The 26,814-nt window shown below is 36.6% G+C and overlaps 2 protein-coding genes across 2 annotated transcripts; both read left to right on the top strand.

Annotated features, from left to right (window-relative positions):
- Nucleotides 1-11: 11 nt before the first annotated feature.
- LOC132165446 (CBS / octicosapeptide/Phox/Bemp1 (PB1) domains-containing protein) lies at nucleotides 12-11,292 on the top strand. Its single transcript, XM_059576016.2, has 14 exons — nucleotides 12-287; nucleotides 369-537; nucleotides 614-746; nucleotides 2,460-2,630; nucleotides 5,396-5,474; nucleotides 5,575-5,688; nucleotides 6,171-6,237; nucleotides 6,413-6,518; nucleotides 6,636-6,694; nucleotides 8,312-8,415; nucleotides 8,493-8,623; nucleotides 10,319-10,401; nucleotides 10,499-10,588; nucleotides 10,943-11,292. Exons 1-14 carry the CDS (start codon nucleotides 148-150, stop codon nucleotides 11,096-11,098), a joined length of 1,602 nt encoding a protein of 533 aa, XP_059431999.2. The 5' UTR covers nucleotides 12-147; the 3' UTR covers nucleotides 11,099-11,292.
- A 5,780-nt stretch (nucleotides 11,293-17,072) lies between these two features.
- On the top strand, nucleotides 17,073-25,459 carry LOC148583072 (uncharacterized). The gene is made up of 2 exons (XM_088511532.1): nucleotides 17,073-17,376; nucleotides 25,164-25,459. The coding sequence occupies exons 1-2, from the start codon at nucleotides 17,073-17,075 to the stop codon at nucleotides 25,457-25,459; spliced, it is 600 nt and encodes a 199-aa protein (XP_088367658.1).
- The last annotated feature ends 1,355 nt before the right edge of the window (nucleotides 25,460-26,814 follow it).

Genomic DNA, 26,814 nt, shown 5'->3' with positions numbered 1-26,814 from the left:
CCAAAACACAACCTTAGATTTTTAAAAACACAAAGCTCAGTTGAACTCAAGACGTCGATTGAAAAGAGGAAGGGGTAGGGTTGGGGCTCCCGCTCTCTCTCTCTCTCTCTCTGGGGAATCTTATTTGATATTTGAGAAGAGAGGAAGATGAGTAGCCAAGTGGCGCCTCCTGGGCCGAGGAGGAACGGTGTGAGCCAGAAACAACGCGGCCCCTCCACCGTCAAGAAATCCGCTCCTCCCCACGACGGAAATGCTTCCAAACCCTCTTCTCCTCCTGCCCCCCAATCGTAAGTTCCCTAATTCTTGATTGTTTCCCAGAAAAATTGCTCTTCAATATGTTGTTTGATGGTTAGTGGATGGATTTCTAGGTCTGTGGGTGGTGAAAGGACGGTGAAGAAGCTCAGGTTGTCGAAAGCCCTGACCATTCCCGAGGGCACTACCGTTTCTGACGCCTGTCGGCGAATGGCAGCTCGTCGGGTTGATGCCGTTCTCTTGACTGATGCCAATGCCTTGCTTTCTGGAATCGTTACTGATAAGGTTTCGTTTGGATTTTTATTGGTTTGGGTTGTTTGATTTTATCAGGCTTATAGGTTTGTTCGTCTTTTGTGGTCAGGACATCGCCACTAGGGTTATAGCGGAGGGTTTGAGGCCGGAGCAGACGATAGTATCCAAAATCATGACGCGCAATCCTATTTTTGTTACTTCGGATTCGCTAGCCATTGAAGCTCTTCAGAAGATGGTTCAAGGTGAGCTTTATATCTTTAGCCATTTTTATTTTTTATTTGTCTTGTTTATTTTTGGGGGCCTACTGAAGTTGGTGATTTGTTATAAATTAAAATCTGCATGACAAAACAATTTATTAAATTGCTTCAGATATAGCTCTCTGGAGCTTATGTCTCTTTTGTGCTTGAGTCGGTCTATTGAGAGAGGGAATTGTTACTGTTTGATCGGGAATATAATGGTGGAAGTAAACGAAACTGCTTCATGTCTTCTGCTTTGACTTTTTACTTGAATTAATAATTGACACCCTGTTATTTACTCCAAGTAATTCTCAAGATGCCTTTGGAACTTGGTCATGATAAAATCTCCTAAAATGATACGAGCTACTGCATTCTTTGCGTCAGTTGCTCATAGTGGTGTTTCTCTTGATGCTCCTCTTAGCCCCCCCAAAGAATCTCATATGATCTTTCTTTTGTTAAAAAAAGAAAGAAAAATAAATCTTAAGATAGTTGGACATTGGCTGTAATGGTTTTCCAGTTATTGAATTAACTTATCAACTTGCTTTGCTATCAAACATTTATTTTGTTTTAGATTCCAATTATTTTTGCAAAGTTTCTTTTTCATATTGAGCTCCAAAGATATGCTTTTCGGGTAGAATGGCTCCTACTAGCTCTTGCGCCCTAAGAGCCACATATGTGAGTTCCCCCCCGCATATGACTCAAGCAACAAAGACTTTCCTTCGCAGTTGGTATGTGTTTTATAGCCAAGTTTACTGCAGCTATGTTACAAAACCATGGCTGCTCTATCTCACTCTCTCTTGGTGCTAGCTCAGTGGGGCTTCATACATATCTGTAAACTCATTTTCTGTTTTGTGTTTATTATTTAAGACATGAACCCATTTCTGGAGTTTTAGTTGGAAGCCTAAAAGTTTGTCTGTTTTAGCTGAATTCAACTTCGTGGTGGCATTTGTTTGGACTCTTTTGATCATATTGACATGGTCATGAAAAAGAAAGAGCTTTCTTTGATACCAATTTTTGGAAATAGGTTTTTCCTAAAATCCAGAGTCACATTTGTGCTATCACCCCAAAATAACTAATCAATTTGGAACTTCTCTAGAATCGATTATAAAGCCTAGTTTTACCTAGTAACTAGGAATTGTAGTACTTAGCACCCATAACTATCTTTATAAACCACCCACTCTATGTGGATTGCTTCTCATCTTCCCAATATGTGACCGAAGTGTTACAAACTTCCCCTCTTAAATTCCCGGCATCCTTGTTAGGGCTACGTCATGCAGTACTCCAATACCATATAGCCTAGCATTACTAGGTGACTTTGATATCATTTGTAACGACCAATGGACAAGCACTGGCACATTTGTGCTATCACCCTAAAATGACTAGTCAATTTGAAATTTTCCTAAAATTCATTATATAACCTAGTTTCATCTAGTAATTAGGCAATGTGGGACTTAGCACTCATGATTATCTTTATAAACTACCCATTATATGTTGGCTACTTCTCATCTTCCCAATATGGGACTGGGGTGTTAAATCTTTTTTCTTATATTTTTAGCGGTAATGGACATGATATTGCATCCTATTCATTTTTTAATCTTTTCTCTGTGTACTTGTCGCTTTTATTGAAGTCCATCATATTTGTATGTATTCTCTCATGTTGCCTTTTTTAAATATATTATTTGAATACTCCTATATGTAAAATCAGTTTTTGGTTAACAGGCAAATTCAGACACCTCCCTGTTGTAGAAAATGGTGAAGTTATTGCCTTGCTAGATATTACAAAGTGTCTTTATGATGCTATATCTAGAATGGAGAAGGCTGCTGAACAGGGTAGTGCAATTGCTGCTGCAGTTGAAGGGGTGGAACGTCAGTGGGGAAGCAATTTTTCTGGTTGGTTGATAAGTTCACATGTACTAGTATAAACACTTACTTTGAATGGATGTTATTGCACTCATGCATTCCTGTAGTAAACACTTCTACTGTTGGTTTGAGAAAACGCCTATGTTATAGACTAAATTGAAGCTTAATTTTAAACATTACTTTGAAGTTATAGTTTTTTATTTATTTTTATTATTATTATTTTATTCTTTTCCAATTGAGAGGTTTTGGCAGAAGTTAATATAAACAAATAAGTTAATGAAACTGACTAAAGTATGTATTCCTTGTGTGTTATAATTTTTTGTTAGTATTTTATTTTTATTAGTATGAATCTACTCTAACTTATGCACAAAGTTGTTGGCGGGAGGTCCTTTCACTTAGGCTAACAACCAAGACTCGCCTTCTATGTCAAAGATTGATAGATTTCTAGTTTTCCTAGATTGAGAAGAGCATTCCTTGCCCTAATTTAGTACTGGCTTCCTTGTCCCTTATCTAATCATTTTCCTGTTTTGCTCGATAGTGGAGGTTTAGCTAGAGGAACTTATTTAAATTTGAGAACATGTGGCTAAAGACGAAAGATTTTGTAGACTTGGTGAATCACAATACAAGATTCTTTCACTGCCTCACCAACTCTCACAGGAAGAACAACTTTATCTCCTATCTTAGCATTAATAGTACTTTTACCTCCGATCAAGTGGCGATCAATGATACAATCATTCAGTTTTATTACAATCTCTTCATGGACAATAGTTCATTGTTGCCCCAAATTAGATGGTTTGGAGTTTCTCTTGTTAGACTCAATAGAAGCGGAGGTTGGAGAGGCCGTTTCAAGAGGAAGTCCTTCAAGTGTTGCTTAGTATGGATGGGTGATAAAGCATTGGGCTTGGGGCTTCACTATTGCCCTTTTTTAGTCGTGTTGGGCTATAGGGAAGGATGACCTTATGCACACCTTCCATAACTTTCATGAGTATTAGTTGTTCAAGAAGACCCTTAATGCTACCTTTATTGCCCCTATTCCTAGAAAGATTGGGCAGCTGGAAGTAAGGGATTTCCGACCTATTAGCCTGGTGGGTAGGGTTTACAAGATTTTGGCTATGGTCCTTGCTATTAGAATGGAATAGGTGTTGGGTTAGCTTATTTTGAATAGTTAGAATGTCTTTGTAGGGGGGACACAAATTCTAGACTCAGTTATAGCAAATGAGTGTCTGGACAGCAGGTTACAATCGGGAATTCTTGGTCTTTTTAGAAGTTGAGCTTTCCAATTTTCCTTTTCTTTTTTTATTTTTTATTTTATTTTATTTTTTTTTTACTTTTGTTATTCTTTTTCTCCTTGGGGGGGGGGGGGGGGGGGGGGTGCGCCCCTTTGCACTTTGAAGAAGCGTACGACCATGTCAACTGGGAGTTTCTTTACTATCTATCTTTTGGGGCATCTTGGCTTTGGTTCTAAATGGAGGAAATGGATGTCTACTTGTATCTCCACAACACGATTCTCTATTTTGATTAATGGTAGTCTTCATGGATTCCTTGCTAGTCTTCATGGCCCTCTCGCCTCTACTTTCTGATTGTCATTGAGGGTCTTAGTAGGATGCCATCTAGAGTGATGGTTGGGGGTTATTTATCTAAATTCTGGGTAGACCTCCAAAACTGCTGCCCCATTGGAAATCCTATCTTCTTTTTATAAATGGCAAGCTTGTTATGTGCAATGCAAGTCGAGATCAAAGGAGGTAGGGGGATCATATGGAGTGGGTGTGTGGAAATTTATCTAGAGAGGGTGGGCTGGTTTTGTGCGGTATGAGGTAGGTAATGGTTCTAAAGTGTTGTTTTGGCATGATGTGTGGTGTGGGGAACTACCTTAAAAGGTCCTCTTCCGGAGTTGTTCACTATTGCATGTGGGAATGATGCGTGGGTGGAGGAGAATATGTAGATTAATAATGGTATCCTCCATTGGAATATCTTGTTTACTCGACCGGTGCAAGATTGGGAGGTGGATGTGCTCGCTTGATTTTTCGAGTTGTAGTCACAAAAAGTAAGGTATGTAGACAAGGATAAAATATGTTGGATCCCTTCGAAAAGGAAGTCCTTTGAAGTGAAGTCGTATTATCAGGTATTGTCTACTCTTGTTCGGTTCACATTTCCTTGGAAGAGTATTTGGAAAGTTAAGATTCCCCTGCGAGTGGCTTTCTATGTGTGGACGGTGACTCTAGGAAAAATCTTGACCTTGGATAGCTTATGCAAGAGGAAATGTTATTGTGCTTGAATGGTGTTGTTTGTGTAAGAATAGTGTTGGATCCATTGAGCACTTATTACTTCATTGTGAGGTTGCAACCGAGTTGTGGAGTGTGATTTTTCAGCTTTTTGGGGTTGCTTGGGTTATGCCTTGCAGTATGAGTGAGTGCTTGGGAAGTTGGAGGGGACAATGTGGCAATCGTACAACGTTTCATGTATGGAGGATGTGGCCCCTTTATGTTTGATGTGGTGTCTTTGGTGAGAGCGGAATGCCCGAAGCTTTGAAGATCAGGAGACTAGTTTGCTCAATTTGAAGAAGCTGGTGCTACATTCTTTGTTTACATGGAGAGTGGCATGGGTTATTTTTGCCTGTTTCTACTTTTTCTGAATTTTTAAATTTATGTTCTTCTTTCTCTATGAGTTAGGGGTTTTCTTGTATACTTATTGTGTATTTGTGTTGTGCACTTTTGCGCTTTGAATGAATATACATATTTTTTTTTTAAAAAAAATGAAAGATAAAATTTATCTTTTCTGTTTATCAACTGTTTCAGCTCCATCTGCATTTATAGAGACGTTGAGGGATCGGATGTTCAAACCTTCCTTGTCAACTATCATTGCTGAAAATACCAAGTACATTTTTAAGCTTTACTTGCTTATCTGTTCATTAAGGAAAAGAGTATTTATATAGATTTTGTAGTGTTACCAGTTTTGTAGCTTTATATGTTTTCAGGGTTGCAATTGTCTCACCATCAGATCCTATATATGTTGCTGCCAAAAAGATGCGGGAGCTGCGGGGAAATTCAGTTGTTATTATGACAGGGAACAAGATTCAGGGGATACTTACGTATTACTCTTTCCTTAATAGGCTTTATCTTTTGCAGTGGCTATTCTGTAATATTTTGGGGCCTGAGATGTCTGTGGGTCTATCTGCAAACAGAACATTTAAATTCATATAACAGTCGTACATATTTATAAAGTCCTTGTTTGAATGGATCTCTGCAAATGCCTTTCGCAATATCTCTAAATTCGTAGACTTTTGTGCTCTCCTTTCTGGTTCTTGACTTTGTTGGGTGTTTTGTCTTTTATACTCCCTGTGTAAGTGCCTTACACTCTTTTAATAAACTTATTAGTTAACAAAAAAGAAACATAAGGGGCATGTCTCTGTGTTTACAATCTTGGTAGTTCTCATGTTGATAACTTGTTTATTAATCTGAAGACTGCTGTCATACTTGTGTCCTCAAATCATTGCTTTTTGATGACATTTAATGTGTCTTTGGAATATCATCTGGTGTTTGCTTATCATTTTGCGATGCCATTGTATTACAGTTCGAAAGATATCCTTATGCGAGTGGTGGCACAAAACCTCTCTCCTGAATTGACTCTGGTGGAAAAGGTTTATTGTGAAAATCCTATCATTTGTTTGCTTATTACTTTTGCATTGTGTGGTTAGCAGACACTCTGTTCTAAAAGTTGTTGATACTTAGCATGATCTCTCTAGTGATGAAGTTGTTGTGTTTGCTGGTTTTTTTTTTTTGTTTCTCCCCTCTTTGTCTAATATATTTCTCAAGGTAATGACGCCAAATCCTGAATGTGCAACATTAGATACAACAATTCTTGATGCCCTGCATGTAATGCATGATGGGAAGTTTCTACATCTTCCTGTTTTAGACAGAGGTGAGCAATGCTTTTTTAGCCCCTGATCTTAAACCGAGGATAGCAAGTTTGTTATTAAAAGATGTATTTATGAGAAGTGCTTTATTATTTAAATATTGAATGGCATTTGTTGCACAGATGGATGTGTGGTTGCTTGTGTAGATGTTCTCCAGATAACTCATGCGGCAATCTCTATGGTAAAGTATTCAATTCCCGATTTCAAGTTGCATGCTTAGAATAATATTTTCCAGAATAGAGCGAATCATTTTAAGGTTTTCACCTTGCTTTATTGAATCACAAAACATAAAAGAATTAGGCTTATTCGATGTAGTTTATCATAAAAATATTGGCTAATGTTTAGGGATCCAGCATGTGTGCTGTAATTTAAAACTACAGCACACATGCCCTTAAAAATTTAAGGGCTCAGATTTAATCATACTCAAACTAACTCAAATGTTGTCCTTTTTTTACCAAATATTGTAGAAGCAGACATTTTGTTAGTTTTCTTTTTGACGCTGATTAGGGAGGAAGGCCCTACGAATAAAGCCAAAAACACATAAAGCTTCTGTTCTAAGTTCACGCCATGAGAAAGAGAGAGAGAAGTGCGGAGGCTGGCCTTTTAGGGGTTCCAATCTCTCCCCAAAGTAGTCTCATTCTTTCTATTTAGCTTCTTAAATATTCGTTGAGCTTTTGAAAAATGTTGCTGCATGGGTTAGTTTTTTGGCTTTGACTGAATGACAGGATGGGTGTTTTTGCTTGGAAATGTTGGGTGTGTTGTGATTTTGTTGATTTTGGGTTCAAATTGTTGTGGGTTTGTTCTTGGTATTTTCGATTGTTGGTGCTATGATTGGCCAAAAATGGGTATTGTGATATGATTTGAAGTTGTTGATTTTGGGTTCAAATTGTTGTGGGTTTAATTGTGATTTTCGGTGGTTGGTCCTCTGTTGATGGCCAAGAATGGGTGGAGAGAAGTTTTTAGGTTTTCTTTTCTTCTTTTCTTTTTTTGGTTAGGGAACCGAATGAGTTGAAAGAAATTTCATTGGGCCATTCCTTGTAATGGCTGAATGGGTGAATGGGGATTTTTCTTTGGGTTCTGTTGTTTTTCAGTTGAGCAACTGATTGTGTTCTCTTCTGGTTTCGGTGATTTCTTGGAGGGATTGTTGGAATTTTTGGGTGGAGTTTAATTTAAATTTTCTGGTTGTTTGAGAAGCAATTGAATGGCTGAAAATAAAAAATCAGTTATAATGGGAAGAAGAGGATGAAGATGGCGATGAAGGCCATACCCATACCGTAAGGTTGAAGACAAGAATAAACGGCGTAAAAAAGAAAACCAAGACGTTAACATTTGGTAAGAAAAAACGACAACGTTTGAGTTCGTTTGAGTAGATTAAATCCGAGCCCATGAATTTTTAACAGCACACATGCTGTAGTTTAAAACTACAGCACACGAGCTGGATCCAATGTTTAGGTATAGAAAAATTCGAATTAGGTCTTCATTTGAGCAATTGAGTCTCCTTAATCAAGTTTGTATTTTTAACCAAACGGTTGGTGTTTTAATGCAAATTGATTGAGCATGTTGAGGTGGCTTTTCCCTCCAAAATTGAGTTACGTTGAATGGCATTTTAAGTTAGGTTAGAAAGGGAATGCAAATAGCCCCAAATTAAACTCCTTAAGGTCTTCAGGCCTTAAACGAAAAAACCATGAGCATGTCATTAGGAACTTAGTTTGTTATTTTGGTATTGCCTTCATTTCATCTTACTTAAAGCGTGCTATAATATTACTAGTGACCATTTTTTTTTTTTCCACTTCATTAGGTTGAAAGTGGCTCTGGAGTTAATGACATGGCGAACACCATGATGCAAAAGTTCTGGGACTCAGCACTTGCTTTAGAGCCGCCTGATGAGTATGACACCCATAGGTTTGATTTTTGCTGCCTTGACATTATTTGGTTATCTCGTTGGTTTTGCTACTAATTCTGCTGGATATTGTTTACAGCGAGTTGTCTGGATTTATGGCTTCCGATGGGACAGAACAAGGGAAGTTTACCTATCCGTCTCTTGGTCTTGGAAATTCATTTGCCTTCAAGTTTGAGGATCTAAAGGGTCGTGTACATCGGGTCAATTTTGGTGAGTGATCAAGGATAGGATCTTCGGAAGAAGCAGAGATCCGAATTCTTTTTTGTACTGTTTTACTCCCTTCATCACATAATAAGTGTCATTTTTTGTAAAAATAAAACACAAGCAATTTAAGGAGAATACTTTAGGCCTTACAGTTCAAACTTTTGAATGTTCAAATTCCAAAATTATCTGTGTTTTATTTAATTCTTTGATGAAAAGGACACGAATTCCAAAGTTGAGCTAAAAAGGGAAAGTAGGAGTAACTTCCAACTTTTTAATATGTGGACAGACAATGGCTGAAGAAATCCATTATAGGATGCAGAGAGTGTATCGTAAAGTGTAGCATCTAATAGAATGAGTACAAAAAAGTACTGAAGTGGTTAGAATGCAAGATGTCCCCTTTTAGCTAGAGTTGAATTGGAAAAGGCGTGTTATGCATGCACACACACTGACACCTGCCAGATACCTTATTTTCATCTGTCTCTCGTTTTGTTTTTATTCTCCATGTCCCATAGTAAGAACACAATTTATCTTTCGATATCCCAAGATAAGTCCATTAAGAGTAGTCAAAAGATTCTGGAGTGGTGATGGTGGATTAGGATCCCTTACAATTTCAAAGAAAAAATTCTCAAATTATAGAATTTAGGTCCTTTTTAGGTATCGAAACGCTTCAAAAATGTCACATATTAAAAATGTGGCATATTACATTTGAGAATTGAGTATATTTTCATCGGATTCTTACTCTCCATGTTCTAAAAAACCATTGAACCAAAAACTGTGTTTTGGTTTTTTAAAGAATAAGCGTCTCTGCAAAAGTGAAGAAAATACATTTTGGGAGAAAATATTTTTCTGGCTATCTTGATAACTTGCCACCTTTTTGAGTTGTGACATTTTTGAAGCGTCTCGATGCCTAGAAATGGCTTAAATTCTATAATTTGGGAATCTATAATTTTTTTTTTTTGAAACTGTAGGGGATTCATGGCAGCATTGTTCTGATGGTAGTGTGCTGGAAGTTGGGTGGGGTGGGAATTGAAACGGTGGTGAGCTGGTAGTTCAATGGTGGAGATGGTGATGGCTGAGTTGTATTATCTGTTGTTTGGTAGTGTTCAATTGGGAGAAGCATGTTTACTAATCTCTCTCTCTCTCTCTCTTCTCCCCCACCAACCAATTTTTTGTAAAGAAGCAGGTGAGTTGGCTTAGTGTTTATTTTGCGTGTTCATTGCAACACTGACCGATGGTATTTTGGTGGTGTGGGTTGGAGATGGAAACAAATTGGTGGTGTGAAATTGATTGTTGAGGAATGCAAGCATAAGTAGCATGATAGGCGGGGTGGTTCAATGGTGGAGTTGGTGATGGCAGAGGTGTGTCATCTGTAGTGGTGCTCTCTCACTCTCTCTTCTGAATATGTGTTGGAGGTCATAGTGGTTGATGTTGATAACTGTTTTATGTTGGTTGTGAGATGGCAATACCAGTTCTGATGGAAGTTGGTGTTAGGTGATGCAAAGTGGTTGTGCAGAAGTGAAGTGGACCGTGTGACTGATTATGGTAGTGACAGACAAATATTTGTGATTTTTACTCCAAGTCCCTTTTTGCAACAAATTTTTGTTTACTTTTTTTAGGCTCTTGAGTGGCAGGTTTTTGCAGGAAAATGCTATCATAACGTACCCAAATATGTCCAAAAATAACATGTTGATTAAACTTCAGGTACTGAAAATTTGGATGAGTTGGTATCTGCTGTCATGCAACGGATTGGTGCTGGTAATGATGGAGATTGCCCTAAGCTTATGGTGAGCTTCTAAAATTCTTCTGTTTGATTTGCTTTGTGTTTTACAGGGGGAATTTACTTTTTCCTTTTAATTCGTTATTTATTTCTGCTTTTCTTAGTATGAAGATGATGATGGTGATAGAGTTCTACTTGCAACTGATGCTGATCTTGTTGCTGCTATCAGTCATGCTAGATCAGCAGGACAGAAGGTGATGGTTTTGGCTTGTGTCCACTTTGTGGTTTTGATCTACGGGGGTGGTGTGGTTTGTTTGCGTTTTTTACAAAACTAGGAGCTTACTCCCCCTTTTCCGATGGAATTTCGACTTACCTCTGCCAATATTTTCTTTTTAATAACATATTTAATAAAGCAACATTCTTTTATGGTTTAGTGATATTTTATTTCTTTTCAAGGTAAATTGATGTTTTGAGCTCTATAAATTTATTTCTTTCCCCCCTCTCTCCCCTGCGTTGTTTTGAAAAACATTGGGTTTCGCTGTCTTGCTGAAGGTTGTTGATTAGTGTTTATCTTTAATATTTTGATCATTGTGTTGTGTGTTTGTCAGGTTTTAAGGTTGCATCTGGACTTCTCTGATTCAAGCCAGTGTACATCTACCATCCAGAGATCTGGGAGGGTGTCCCTTAGTTCTGGTGTTTTGGCGAGTGCAGTGGTTTTAACAAGCATTGGTGTGTTGGTCTACTTAAAGCGCTCCAAGGTCTGAGAGCTTATTCTGTTGTTTTCATGGGAAGTTGGGCGAGGGAAAAATAATTCATAGTTGGAATTAAGTACACAGCAGATTGCAAATGCTAATCGTTTTGTCCTCTTCTCTAGTAATAGTGTTTTTACTTTTTACTTTCGGGATGAAATTGTGTCCCATCTGGCATCTACATCACATACTTCCACTGTTTTACCTGATTCTTTTCGCCACCTCCATAGAGCTTGCATTGTTTCACAAAACTACTACTAACACATTACTTACAATTTCCCATGCATTAATTAAGCCTTGCAAACGCTTACTTATATATATATATATATACACATTATGCTTCATGCTTCTTGTCCATGCCCAATATGGGTTATCAGATTGACTATATATTGCCAAATTTTGAAAAATAAAGTAATAGTTAGAAATTAAAGACTTGCTTGGGTTTACGAATTTTTTGTATTATTTTTTAATTTGTCAAAATTGTGACTATTGAGAAAAAAATGATTGGGAAATTATGTTTGGATTGTTTAAAGAATGTATATATATATAAAAAAAAATGAAGATAAAACTTGTTTGGGAAAATGAATTATAATTTTTAAAAATAAAACTAAAAATGAAAAAAAGGGGGGTGGATAACCTCTTGTAGGGGTGGTCAAGCCACCTCCCAAGTATATGGAAGTGGTAGAGCCACCCAAAACTACTGGGGGTGGCTCACTACTTGAGCCACCGCTGTTTGACCACCCATGGGTATTATTATTATTATTATTTTTTATTTTCCTTTTTTTCAGTTTTTTTAGTTTTTTTGGTTTTTTGTTTTTTTTTGTTTTTTTGTTTTTTGTTTTGTTTTGTTTTGTTTTGTTATTTTTTTGTTTTTTGTTTTTTTTTAAATAAATCACTCTATCCCTTATATTGTCCTCAATTTGCAATGTATCCTATAAAGTTCAATTTCTCTCAATTATTTGTAATTTCACTCATCCGTAAACTTTTTCATTAACTTCTCCCAAAAATACCTTGATTTGTTTTAGAAAAATAAAAATTTGCAAAGATTAAGGCATTGATATAAATTTAGTGGTATTTGCACAAATACTAATGTCTCAATCTTTGCAAATTTTTTTTTTTTTTCCCTAAAAGAATGGGGGTATTTTGTAAATTTTGTTGGGGTTTAATGAAAAATCTTAACGGATGGAGGACATTGAAAAAAATTAAAAGTTTGATACGCAACATTGAAAGGTTTTGAACTTTATAAGCGACATTGCAAAATGGTCGACAATTTAGGTGGGGTAAGTGAAGTTTCTTTAATTTATTATTATTATTATTATTATTATTATTATTGTTATTGTTGTTTTGAGTTGGGTGTAAATGACATCCAAACATCAACTCAAAATAAATAAATAAAAAGTCAAAAAAAAAAAAAAGAACGTCCAAACAAGCCTTGGTTGAAGTAAAAAAATATTATGGCATGGTTCGGTAAAGATACCATATACATACAACCCCAGGTACAAAAGCACATTTGGCATAACCTTCATACAAAATAATTTTGAGATTTTTGGATGAAAGAAATAAATAATTTTTTTAAGTGAAATTCCACGATTAACCCTTATCTAATTAGTTACTTTATTAAAAAATTATAGAAATGTTAATGAAATAAGTTCAACTATAATAAAATACATTATAAGGAAAAGTAAAACTCTAATTTTGGTCGATAGCTACAAGGTTAAGGAGGAGGTAAAGTGAAAGCCTTCTTCAAATGGAGTTCACATGGATGGAAAGTTTATATTTTATAAAACTTTTCCAAATGAAAGTTTCCCTTGAATGAAGGAATGGTTTATATTAGAAAGGAAAATATGAATGAGTAAAAGATAAACGTGTTGTGGTGAAACCTTAATTATTTTAAATATAAATTTAGCCTATGGAAAAGTTAGTTATGTGAAGGTGCGACCGGCCATTGGGGTGAGTGAACTTGAAAATGACTATTTTCGATTTACACAAATTTTTCCGTAACCGTTGAGAGCTTTGAGGCAATCGTTTCGACATGCTACACGAACTGATTAAAGTTTGTTTGCCCCTCGTCGAGGGTACCAAGCCTCTAGAAAGAATTTTCGTCATTTTGTGAAAATTAAGGGTGATGTGGTCTTTTCATGTGCAAAAATATCAATAATAAAAATTACCACTCGCAATAGACTGAACTTCAAACATTTTTACTCGAACACTATATGCTTAATGAGGCAAGATGTCTGGTTACTCAGTGAAAAACTCAAAATGATTTTTTTTTTCCTCCCTTTTTTTACAAGCCAAGGTTATTCATCCATAAGTCATCCAACAAATCTCAAGATAAACATTGATTTAGCTCAAATTTCACACCTCATAGACTATATACTAATGTGCTCATGATAATTCAACTCAAAACAAGTAAAGTCTTTTTTGCCTAAAAATAAGTCAAAGGACTCAGATTCCTAATGACATGATCATGTGTTCAACACTTTAAACAACCCAATGAAATGTAAATCACAGTTACAGCTTACCTCATACTTAACAACAACATAGCACAAACATTTTTATTTATTTATTTATTATAAACAAATAGATAGAAACAAACATATTAAAAACAAACAAACAGATAATGTGTCTTTTCATACCCCCAAACATGAATTACACATTGTCCTCAATGTGTAGTGATGTGTGCCAAATATTGCATATTTGGACCCCTTAATTTACATTTGTTTGTCCTTTAGCTGCATTATAATCTGATGTTCTGGGTTAGTTATGTGTCTTTAGTATTTTGTAGGTTGTAATGGGAAAACTGCGGATTTTATGTGAAAGTTGCATACTTTGGAGAAATGCCGCCAACGGACCTACGATCGAGCACAAGTCTATACGCTTGAGCGCATCTGCACTTGAGCCTAGCATACGCGTGATTGAGCACAGCCACGCCCAATTCAAGTTCTAGCATGCAAGCATGCCTGAGCGGCAGTGGGGATTCTATGTGCTTGAGTGCGCTTGAGCGCAGCAAGTGTGCGATCAAGTGCATTTGTCTGACTTGGAGTCGTTTTTAAATCCTAATTCCCTAGTAAATCTAGTTTTTAGCCTATAAATAGAAGAGTTATCAGATTAGTTGAGGGAGGCTACAAATTACAAAATTCGATAGGAGAAAAAAGAGAGTTTTAGGGTTTCCTAGCTTTTGGATCTTAAATTTGTGATTCCATATTTGTAAGCACTCAATTTTTATTATGAATTCCCTTAATCTTGTTTTGTCTTTCAATACTATGAGAGGCTAAACCCTCAAATAAGGTTGAGGATGAAGCCTCACTTATGATTAGCAACTTTGTTTCATGTATGTAGTATTTTCCAATTTAATGATTTAATTTCCCTATTTTTTTACTTCAAATCAATTGGATTGAATGATTCTTGGATATCTTTTGTGATTTAAGGATACACTTGATGATTTGATACAATTCAATACAATTGATTGCTTGGTTTTCTTTGTTAAAAATTATATTTCCCTTGTAATTTATTCTCTGGATACAATTGATGTTTTGATTGATATTTGATTTCTTTTGTAATTTGGGTAATGAATAGATACATGGGATGTTTTGATTAATTATTTGAAGCAAAAGTAAAATATACCTAAGATTTATATGTGAAAACTTTGGGGAAATATTATAGATCATGGAACTATGTTGCTAAGAGTTTGTGAGTGCGGATTCCAAAACCCTAGTGATTTGTCATTAGATTACTTTCACTTTAATTTGCTTATGCTTATGATTTTTCATTCACACAATAATCTCTCAAATTTTGGAACTAGGTTAGGGTTCGATTGATTTAGATTTAAATTTGATTTCACTGTGGGATTGACCCTCCACTTGCAAACCCTTTTTCTACAAACGATTCGTGCACTTGCGAGTTAATAAAATTTTCACATCAAGTTTTTGGTGCTGTTGCTGGGGAATTGTTCAATTTTAGAAACCAATTTATTTCTAAATTAGCTTAATCTTTCTACTAGTTATAATTAGGATTTGATTTTTCTGCAATTTTTATTCATGTTTCTAATAAAAAAAAAAGAAAAATAATTTTTTTTAAGGTTTTCTATTTTGTAGCTCCTGACCACATCTTCTCCTGCACACCAATGCAAGTGCGATCGAACGCAGCCCTGCTACGCATGAGCACACCTGCAGCCAAAACAGTTGAGTTGTGGACACCTGCGCACAATGATCAGTTCGATCGCATCTATGGATCAGCGCACCTACACTCAATCCCATATCCTTTGCACTTGAGCACGCCTACTCATTGGGTAGCACCTGCAGCATTTCAGTAGATTTTTAGCCAATTTATTTTGGTTCCTGTTTGTGAGTTTTTAGTTTCTATTTTCATTTGATTTACTTGCAATTGTTTTTTATTTTAGCCTAATTTAGTTTAAATTTAATTTTAATTAGTTAAATTCAATTTAGTTTTTAGTTTTTTATGCTCGGTCATAGATCTTTAAATCTGGAGCTAACCCTTTTGATCTTGAGATTGAAAGAACTGCTAGAGAGAATATGAGAATACCACCAAACTCACCCATTGATTCTCAAAGTTTCGAGTCTAATTCAGGAAAAGCCTGCTAAGATGGGAGAACAAGATCCACCCAAGACCATCAGGGAGTTGTTTGCACCCATCACTACCAACATTCCATCATGTATGGTGTTGTCGGCTACCAATGCCACTCACTTCGACTTGAAGCCGAGTGTGATCAATGTCCTTCTTTCATTCAAGGGGTTAGAGAATGATGATCCATATGTTCATGTGAAGTCTTTCTTAGGGATGTGTGACACATTCAAATTTCAAAATTTCTCAGTCGGTGCGTCTTCGGCTATTTCCTCTTTTCCTACATGATCGGGTGAAATCCTGGTTACACTCCAACAGGCCTAGATCCATCACCTATTGGGAAATGTTGCAGAGCAAGTTCTACAACAAATTCTTCCCAATCTTCAAGATCAATGATCTCTGTAAACAGATCAACAGTTTCAGGCAAGAAGAGGGGGAGAAATTTGGTGAAAGCTGGGAGAAGTTTAAAGAGCTGACTATGAAGTGCCCACCCTTTAGTTTTGAGATTTGGAGGATCATTCAATTTTTCTACAAGGGATTGACTCCATTGGAGCATAATCTGATTGAGTCGATGAATGGTGGACGATTCTTGAATCTCACATGGGAAGAAGTCTATAGAACTTCGGATGAAATGTCAGAACGCACACAACAGTGAGACTTTTCAAATTGTTGGGGTAGACAAATTGCCGCCCCCAAGACGGGAGGCCTCTATGAGGTGAAAGACGATGCTGATATAAAGGGGCAACTCAAGGATATCATGTGTAAGGTTGACGCTATGGCTTTGAACAAACTAGTGAATGCAAAAGATAATTACCAAGTTGATGTATGCACGTTATGTGCCAACCCAATGCACTTCACTCAAAACTGCCCATCTCTGTCAACAGTTGCTGAGTACCTGACTGAGCAAGTCAATGCCTTCAATGAGTACAAAAAACCAACAAGTGGACCTTTTGCTGAGACTTACAATTCAGGGTGGCGGAATCACCCCAATTTCTCTTGGAAGTAGAATCAGCCATTTAATCAGGGAGGTACCTCCACTCAGGCTCAGAATCAATACCCTCCGGGATTCCAATCACAAGCTCAGAATCAGTTTCGGCCATCTCACCAAGCTCAACCGCCTGCTTATCAATCCACCACTCAAGTGCCACAGCCTGCACCACAATCATCACTGGAAGACACACTCAAAGCATTCAAACAATCAACCGACAAATCCATGCAAGAGATGAATAGACTTGACTCCCAAGCCATACAGGAGCTGAAGAATGCCACCATGGCAAATAGCAAAGACATACAAGTCAACACTCAAGCTATTGTGAAGATGGAAGGGTAAATTTGCTAGCTAGCCAATCACATGAGGGGGAGAGAGAGAGAGAGAGAGAGAGAGAGAGGAAAGTTCCCCAATCAACCCATGCCCAATCCAAAAGGGCAGTTCATTATTGGAAGTTCTTCTATCTCTACTCATGGACAGGTGCATGTGCAAGCCATCACCACTTTGAGGTCAGGAGTACAAGTGGCCATGCCTGAAGAGGCCATTGAGGCTGCAAAAGAGGAGGAAAGCCAGGACAAGCCTGCAGGAGATGCTGGACCCGACATTGTCATTCCAATTGTTAAGGATTTCCCTAGGAAGTATATTCCCAAAGCTCTATTTCTAGAAAGACTGATGGCTCCAAAGAAAGGCTCAAAACTCGGTGACATTTTGGAAGTGTTTTGTTGTGAGTTTTAAATGATACTTGCAAGTGCACGAGTCGTTTATAATATAGCTTTTGCAAGTGGGAGGTTGAATCGACAGGGAATTGTGTTTTTGAAACTAATTTTTATCTAAACTAATCAAATCCTAACCTCGTTCCAATAGATTTTTGATTTTGAAATAAAGAAAACATAAACGACAAAAAATAAACAAATAATCAACTAAGAATGTACTAAGGTTGTGGAATCCACACTCATCAAATTAGAACAACACATTCCAAGTTCATCAATATTATCTTAAGTTCTCATAAATAAAATCCTATGTTTGTCTTACTATGCTTCACAAATAAATTAAATCATCTAATGTATCCATCCATTACATAAATCACAAAAGATATCCGGATTAAACTAAATCATCAAATGTATCTATAAGACAAATTACAAAAGATATCGAATTTTATGTTGATAAATAAAGATCTAAGCAAAACAATTGAATGAAACTCTCCTAAATCATCACATGTATTTGGGAATCACAATAGATATTCAAGAATAATCTCAATAATTGAATTAAAGTAAAACAATTGAAACCTTAAAAATCCATAAAATCAGAAAAATATTGACTTACAAAAGAGTGTTGTTGTTCTTCATCGGTGATGCTTTATCCTCAACCTTAGTTGTGAATTTACCTCCACATGATTATTGAAAATAAAGCCTAAACCTAAAGAAAACTAAACTAAAAAGGGAGAAAAACTATAGAAATTCGGACTTGGTCTCCCCAGCCTCCTTTTCTTGAGACTTAACCGTCATTTTATTGGGGTCTCTAGGGTTTAAAACCCTAAAAAGGCGCTAGGGCATATCTGGCAGACGAGTGCGCTTGAGCGCATGGCCAGTGCACTCGATCGCACTCGGGCATGTAACTCTTCTCCTAAGGCACAGCACTTGGGTGCTTGCGACTTGTTGGTGGGCGTGGGTGCGCTCGAGTGCAACCTAGCTAGGATCGAGCACACATGCGCTCAAGCCAGGATGGTACGCTTGATCCTACTTTGATAGTACTTTTTCTAGCTTTCTTCCACACTCCGTACTTTTCACTTCAAATGCGCATTTTTCCCTTAGCAACCTACAAAAACACTAAAATACCAAAACTAGCACAAAACATCAGAACAAAATAAAACTAAAGGATTAACAAATACAAATTAAGTGGCCCAAATATGCAATATTTGGCACTCATCAAATACCCCCAGACTTAGCAAAACAAAACGAAAAACAAACTGAAAGCAAGAAACATAAATCCGCTGTCATGGGAGAGACGATTGCATTTAGCATATGCAACAAGCCTTTTAAACCCCTAGGCATCCCTAGTGGACGAGTGAAGTCTCATGAGGATTTAACAGGAATGATACCCACAAACATTGTTAGTGCTATGTTATTGAAAAGAATAAAGTTTCACACAACCATGGTTCTAATTCATAAGCAGGCTTAACAAGACAAAGACCATCATCATAATCACTAGGTCATCCAAAATAAGAGAACTCATAGATGGACTATTGAGACATCAAATGTTCCATTAAGTGCAATGTGCGATTAACATACAATCTTGAGGTTTCAATTTACTCAAAGTTTGTGTACCTCAAAGTTCATAGGAATTTTATCAGATGAAGACAACCAAGGCTTAAGTCAAGATATGTATTTTATTTTATTTTATTTTATTTTTTGTGTAGGCTGTGCAATGCTCGGCTCCCCTTAAGCTTTCTAATTGACCCATGTACCGAGTGTTAGGCTAATGACTCCCAAACCAAATGGTTTTAGAGCATTAGATGTAAAAATATCCCCAAGGGCTTATTAACTCAAGTAAAAAAGGCAACGAAGCCAAACTAGCCATACAATCAACCAACTTAAATTTCACACCTTTTTACGCGAACACTCAATGCTTAATGAGACAAGAGGTCCGGTTACTCAATGAGAAACTCAAAATAATTTTTGTTTTGTTTTGTTTTGTTTTCAAGCTAAGGTTATTCATCAACAAGCCATCCCACAAATCTCAAGATACACACAATTTAGTTCAAATTTCATACCTCATAGACTCTATGCTAATGTGCTCGTGATAATCAACTCAAAACAAGTGAAGTTTCTCTAGCCCAAAAAATGAGTCAAAGGACTTAGATTCCTAATGACATGATGATATATTTAAAATATTAAGTCAGCCAAAGAAAATCAAACCACAGCTACAACTTAACTCATACTTAACAACAACATAGCAATTTTTTTTAGACAGATGAAAACAAACAAACAGACAGAGTGTCTTTCCATACCCCCAAACTTGAAGTACACATTGCCCTCAATGTGTAGTAAAGAAATACATTACCAGAAGTACTAAACATCAAGGTGTGAAAAAGGCTAGGGCGTCCCCAAAACTTGAACACCAAAACACCTGTCAACAAAACTAACAGCAATATTTTCTCACAGAAACAAACATCAAAAGATTAATTGCTGCCAGAAACAAAAAATAAAATGATAAAAGAAAAAGAACTCAGAAATGAAGTGCAGAGAATAAAAAAGAAGAAAAAATACCGCACTTTTCCTGATCATTTGGATGTCCAACCAATCCCTTCCACCCTTTCTTCCTTAGAATTTGATATCCCTCTGGAAGGATATTTCACCATCTTAGGTAGCGAACTTTCTTGCTTAGACGGATTTTCTTAGGAAGATGATTCCTAGATTTGTGACCCTGTGTGCATAGATACTTAAGAAGTTTAGCATTAAATGGCTCTTTGAGACATTGAAGAACTGAAGCTTGTGGTTCATGTTGTGTCTCAAGAGGGATTGTGATGAAGGAATGAGCTTCAATACTCACTTCCTTGTCTTTGGACAACTTTAGAGTTGATGGGGGCTCAATTTGCTCATCTTCTTCCTCCACCTTGTTGTTCTCTACAATTTCCTGACTCCCAAAAGTGGTGGTGGCTTGGACATGCTCATGATAAGAATAACTGGAATCATCCTCACTAGTCATGTAGTGCCCTCTAGCCATCATCTGACTTTGAAGCTCTTCTTCATCTATTCTGTTACATTCAGCAACTAGATGACCGATCTATCCGTCCAACTTTGCAATTGCTTCAATGTTTGCCATAGTGGCATCTTTGATCTCTTGAATTGCTTGGTTGACCAGTCTATGACCTAGTTAATTTTTTGCATGAAATCTTTGAAGGTGTCTTCCAATGATAATTTTTGTGGAGGATAATTGCAGGATGAAGGAATGGAAGATGGATTATCGAACTGCAGATATCCAGGATGGTGTAGTTCATGAGATTGGGGAGCATAATTTCCTATAGTTTGAGTTGACTTCCATCCCGGGGTGTAAAAATTGACATTTTATTCAAACCCTGGGCTGGAGAAATTAGTGTTCATTTGCTCATATGAACAATTAGAAAATTGTCCCCAGGATGGACAATTACTAGAACGATGATAAGAATTTGAGCAATATGAACATGGTTCATGTGGGTAAAAATTGTGAGAGTAGTTGGTAGGAGTTGGTGTCCTACAACTAAGAGAAGCATTAAAATTACCAAACGAAAAATTCATGCTTCACCCTTACTCTTTAGAATGCAAATAGCCCACATAAAATAGTGACCAATATATATAGGGGTGTAAACGAGCCGAGCTTGGGCGAGCTTTGCCTATCCAAGCTCGACTCATATAAGTTTCAATCGAGCTCGAGCTCGAGCCCAACTTAGACACGAGCCTAACAATTGTGTTCGAGCTCGGCTCGCTAGCTCGTATATTCAGCGAGCTGATCCTATCGAGCCAGGCTGGCTCGACAAACTTAGACTTTTATTTTTCTTTTATAAAATTTAAATTTTAAGCCACAACTCAAAAAGCCACATTGCCCAAGCTACTAGCTTAGGCAAGCTCCAACTAAGTGAGCCAAAAAGGCTCAACAAGCATTGTGAAGTGTGAAGGTGGGACCCCCTCACAAGCAATGCTCCACGTGAGCCTCTACTTTAATTTTAATGTTATTCTTCTTGAGAGGGGCATGCCCTTTTATAGATAACTGAAGGTGGGATCTTTTGCTTCCTTATCGATGTGGGACGGATGAGCTACCATTCTTTCACTTTTTTACATTCTCATAAATTCTGCTTCACAACTCTCTCTCCCTCCGTGGACCCACTGGACCGTGGCAATTGTAGGCTGTAGTATGCTTATTTCTTTTACTTATTTCCTCTATTCCATCCATCCCATGCGTTCCAATCTGCAGCAAATCAAACAAAAGAATATGCGTTGATGTAAGGTATATCTTAAAGAATATCTAGATATGAATCTAGTTCAAGAAGGAAAATGGGAAGTGTGTAGTATGAATTAATGTGAAAAAAAAAAAAAAAAAAAACAAAAAAATGAGCCTGGGGGCTTTTCTTTCTTTCTTTTTTTTTTTTTTTTTTTTTTTTTTTTTTTTTTCTTGTAGTAAAAATGAATTAATGTGAAAAAAATAGAATGTTTGGTATGAAAAGATTTTTTTTTTTTAAAAAAAACATTGTTTTATAATGAGAGCCCACAAGTTTTTTTCCCAAATAGAGGCCACAAAGTCTTTTTTTTTTTTTTTTTCTCCTCGTGTTGTTTGACAAATTAGAGCTTAGAAAAATTTGTCATTCGTCTCATATAAACTAAGAATAATTCTAGAAGTATCTTTTTTTGTCTTTCTTGTTTTCCTTTAAAAAACAATTGTATAGAATATATAATTGTAGTTACTTAAGATTATAAACAACAACAATAAACGTAATAATTATTTTTTAGATCATTATCATTATTTATATGAATATGATCATATGATTTAGTTAGATCATATTAAATTAAATTGTTATCTAATGGTAATACTCAAACTCCTAATGATCTAATGGTGATACCTCAATTATTATGCGTTATCTTGGTTTATATGAATATGATCACATTATCTCATTAAATCATGTCATATTAAACTATCATCTAATGGTAATTCTCAAACTCCTATTGATTTAATGATGATACTTCAAATCATATGATCAAACTCCTAATGATCTAACGTTGATACTTCAAGTTATATGATCAAAACTCTTAGATTCACATGATAATACTTAGACAATGTGACCATACCAATATACCATATTAATATTATGATTAAGCATATGTGTCATTCAAATGATCCAAAGGTTATTGTATCTAAGTAAGACCATTGTTATTTGTTACTTAATTTATAATTAATATAGATACACACAAGGCTCAATCGCATTTTTTTTTTCTTCTTATGTTTTTTAAATGACAATGTCAAACGCCTTTATGTCACACACACTAATAGTCTACCATCATATTACATATAGAATATATTTATTTAGTTAATATATTAAAATGTTAATGCTTAACACGAGTCAAGTATAAACTATCTAATGATAATATTTTTATTAAATGACACAGTAACTTGTACCATATAATAAAATGATTAATGATAGTATCAAATATTTCTTATTATTTACTATATATATATATATATATATATATATATATATATATATAGACACACGCACACACACACACACACACATATGCATAAATAACAAAAAACAATGGTATCTGTTACTTATTAAAAAATATACGAGCCGAGACTAATAAACAAGGCGAGCCTTATACGAGCTTGCTCACGAGCTACTCACGAGCTTAGCCGAGTCGAGCTGAGCTTGCTTCGTTAAATATTCAAGCCAGGATTTGTGTTCATGAAACCCTTCATTTAATATTCGAGTCGAGCACGAGCCGAGCTTATATGAGTCAAGCTCGAGCTTGCTCGCGAGACGCTTCGCTCACTTAACAGCCATATATATATATATATATATAAGAAATAAAAAAAAACAAAAATGAAAACTAACACAGAAGCATCAAACTAAACAAATAATAATAATAATAATAAAAATTAAAACTAAGACTCATAAAACATACCAAAATTATATTTGGCAGAATTTCAGGTACTGATCCGTCTTGGTGCAGTCTGCGGAGGTGCGCTTGTGCGTAGGCTGGGTGGGATCGAGCGCAGATGCGTTGATCCATCAATGGTGTTGCCTGCTGTATGAGTGCGCTCGAGCTTGCTCAAGATTTAGTCGAGCGCAGGTGCGCTGGATGCTATGATGGTGCTATATGATGCGCGAGTGTGCTAGAGCACAAGGTAGATAGGATCCAGCACAGGCATGCTGATCGGTCTTGTGCTGTTGGTGCGCTCGTGCTTGTACTGAGGGTTGTCGACTGCATGTGCGCTGAACTGGATCATTGCTGCCTTGATCGCGAGTGCGCTAGAGCGTACTGCACTTGTGCTTGAGCGTACGTGCATTGATGTGCAGATGAAGGTTCGACAGGACTGCAAAAGAGTGATAACAAAAAAAAAAAAAAAAAAAAACAAAAGAGAATCTTTTTATTTATTTATTTTATTTTTATTAGAACAAGAATAAAATAACCAAATTGCAAAATTGAAATTCTAATTATAACTAGTAGAAAGAGAAAATCAATTTAGACATAAATTGAATCAAAAAATCAAACAACTCCCTAGCAACGGTGCCAAAAACTTATTGTGAGTTTTAAATGATACTCCCAAGTGCACGAGTCGTTTGCAATATAGCTTTTGCAAATGCGAGGTTGAACCCATAGGGAATTGTGTTTTTGAAGAAATTTTTTATCTAAACTAATTAAATCCTAACCTCGTTCCAAAAGATTTTTGATTTTGAAATAAAGAAAACATAAACGACAACAAATAACAAATAATCGACTAAGAATGTACTAAGGTTGTGGAATCCACACTCACCAAATCAGTACAACACATTCCAAGTTCATCAATATTATCTGAATTTCTCACAAATCAAATCCTATGTATGTCTTACTATGCTTCACAAATCAATTGAATCATTTAATGTATTCGTCCATTACACAAATTACAAAAGATATCCGAATTAAACCAAATCAACAATTATATTCGTAAGACAAATCACAAAAGATATCCAATTTTATGTTGATAAATAAAGATCCAAGCAACACAATTGAATGAAACTCTCCTAAATCATCACATGTATCTGGGAATCACAATAGATATCCAAGAGTAATCTCAATAATTGAATTAAAGTAAAATCATTGAAACCTTAAAAACCCATAAAATCATAATAATATTAAATTGCAAAAGAGTGTTGTTGTTCTTCATCGGTGATGCTTCATCCTCAACCTTAGTTGAGAATTTACCTCCACATGATTATTGAAAATAAAACCTAATCCTAAAGAAAACTAAACTAAAAAGGGAGAAAAACTGTAGAAATTCGGACTTGGTCTCCCTAGCTTCCTTTTCTTGAGACTTAGCCGTCATTTTATAGGGGTCTCTAGGGTAAAAAACCCTAAAAAGGCGCTAGGGCATATCTAGCAGACGAGTGCGATTGAGCGCACTCCCAGTGCGCTCGATCGCACTCAGGCATGTAACTCTTCTCCTATGGTCCAGCACTTGGGCGCTTGTAGCTTGCTGGTGGACGTGGGTGCCCTCGAGCGCAACCCAGCTGGAATCAAGTGCACATGCGCTCGAGCGTAGGATGGTGCGCTCAATCCTACTTTGATAGAACTTTTTCCAGCTTTCTTCCACACTCCGTTTTTTTCACTTTAAATGCGTAGTTTTCCCTTTGCAACCTACAAAAACACTAAAATACCAAAACTAACACAAAACATCAAAACATAATAAAGCTAAAGGTTTAACAAATGCAAATTAAGGGGCTCAAATATGCAATATTGGCACTCATCATGTTTAAGCAAGTGTAGATCAACATTCCATTCCTAGATGCCATCCAGCAAATACCTTCTTATGCCAAATTTCTGAAGGATTTGGTCACCGTAAAGAGAAAGACAAATGTCCCCAAGAAAGCTTTCCTGACTGAGCAGGTCAGCTCTATTCTGCAGTGCAAGATCCCTGTCAAGTATAAGGACACTGGATGTCCTACAATTGCGTGCATGATTGGTGACAACCAAGTTGAAAGAGCTCTATTGGATTTAGGGGTTAGTGCAAACCTTTTGCTGTATTCAGTTTATGTTCAGCTAGGACTAGGAGAGCTGAAACCCACTTCAGTGACACTTTAGTTGGCTGACTGATGCGAACCTCAATCGACGCGCTTTGAGACCCAACAACAATATTGGAATACGGACCGAAGAAAGCTAAAATTCAGATATGTTTTTTGGATAGAAAACCTTGACCCAACGTTTATAAGTGAAATGCGAATCAAAGGTATAAAGTAACAACCCTCGACCCAATGATTATAATGGAATCACGAACCGAAGGTATAGAGTTTGAACGCCACAAGGAAAAATCCTTGATAAGTTCAAAAGTTCTTTGAAGAACCAATAGAAGAAGCAAACCTCACTTTTTATAATTTTCATTCATGATGTCCATTACAATGAGTGCATGCTATTTATAAAGCATGACTGAAAATATGACTACCTACTTGCTATGGAAAGGAAATTAAATTGGTTCCAACATTGGAAAGTAAATAAAGTAAAAAAGGACTAACTAATAAAAGCCTAAAATTAAGGTTGATTTGGTCTGAAATTTGCAGCTCCTCCATGCCAAAAATAGACTGAGATTGGCAATTAAATTACGCCTAAGGAAGGTCTTGAAATAGGTAAGTCAATCAACCAACTAATTGGCATGTAATTTGGCAAGTCAATCATCCAATTAATTAGTATGTAATTGGATAGTCAATCAGCCATAATCAACCATTAATCCATGCCATTGCTAAGGAAATTTTGTGCAATCTGCTCCATGAATAGCTTGGATCAAATTTATTACGCCTTCATCTCCCTTTGGGCCAAGCTTGGAATGCCCCATTTTAGAATCAGCCCAAATCTCTTGAATCAGCCCATTAAGTGCTTCTTTGATCTTCTTGGATCTTGCTCTAGTAATAGGCCCAACTGGAACATGCAATGGATCCTTTAATGGTGCTTGTTGAATCTCATCACCCTCCGACATGATCGCCACGAAGAACTGAGCACGCTCGTAAATTTTCGGGCAAATCGGACGACGTTGTATTTTTTCACAACTAGGACCGAAACCCTAGGCCGAACAAAATGGTCAGAGGCGAGGCGAAATTGTCTGGCCCGAAACTTTACGAGGTTGTACAGAACTTCGAGGCAATCATATCGCTAGATGACACGAAGTGATTCGAGTTCGTTTGCCCCCCCATTTTCAGTAATGAATGATAACTTTTTTTGAAAATAACAATTGCCCCAATCCTGACCGGAACCACTCGAATTTCATTTCGACACCCTCCGACATGATCGCCACGAAGAACTGAGCACGCTCGTAACTTTTCGGGCAAATCGGACGACGTTGTATTTTTTCACAACTAGGACCGAAACCCTAGGCCGAACAAAATGGTCAGAGGCGAGGTGAAATTGTTTGGCCCGAAACTTTACGAGGTTGTGCAGAACTTCAGGGC

This window comes from Corylus avellana, chromosome 11 (assembly GCF_965113065.1).
Source record: "Corylus avellana chromosome 11, dhCorAvel1.hap1.2, whole genome shotgun sequence".
Lineage (NCBI taxonomy): Eukaryota > Viridiplantae > Streptophyta > Magnoliopsida > Fagales > Betulaceae > Corylus > Corylus avellana.
The sequence above is the reverse complement of the archived record's forward strand: the minus strand, read 5'-3'. Positions and strand labels throughout refer to the sequence as shown.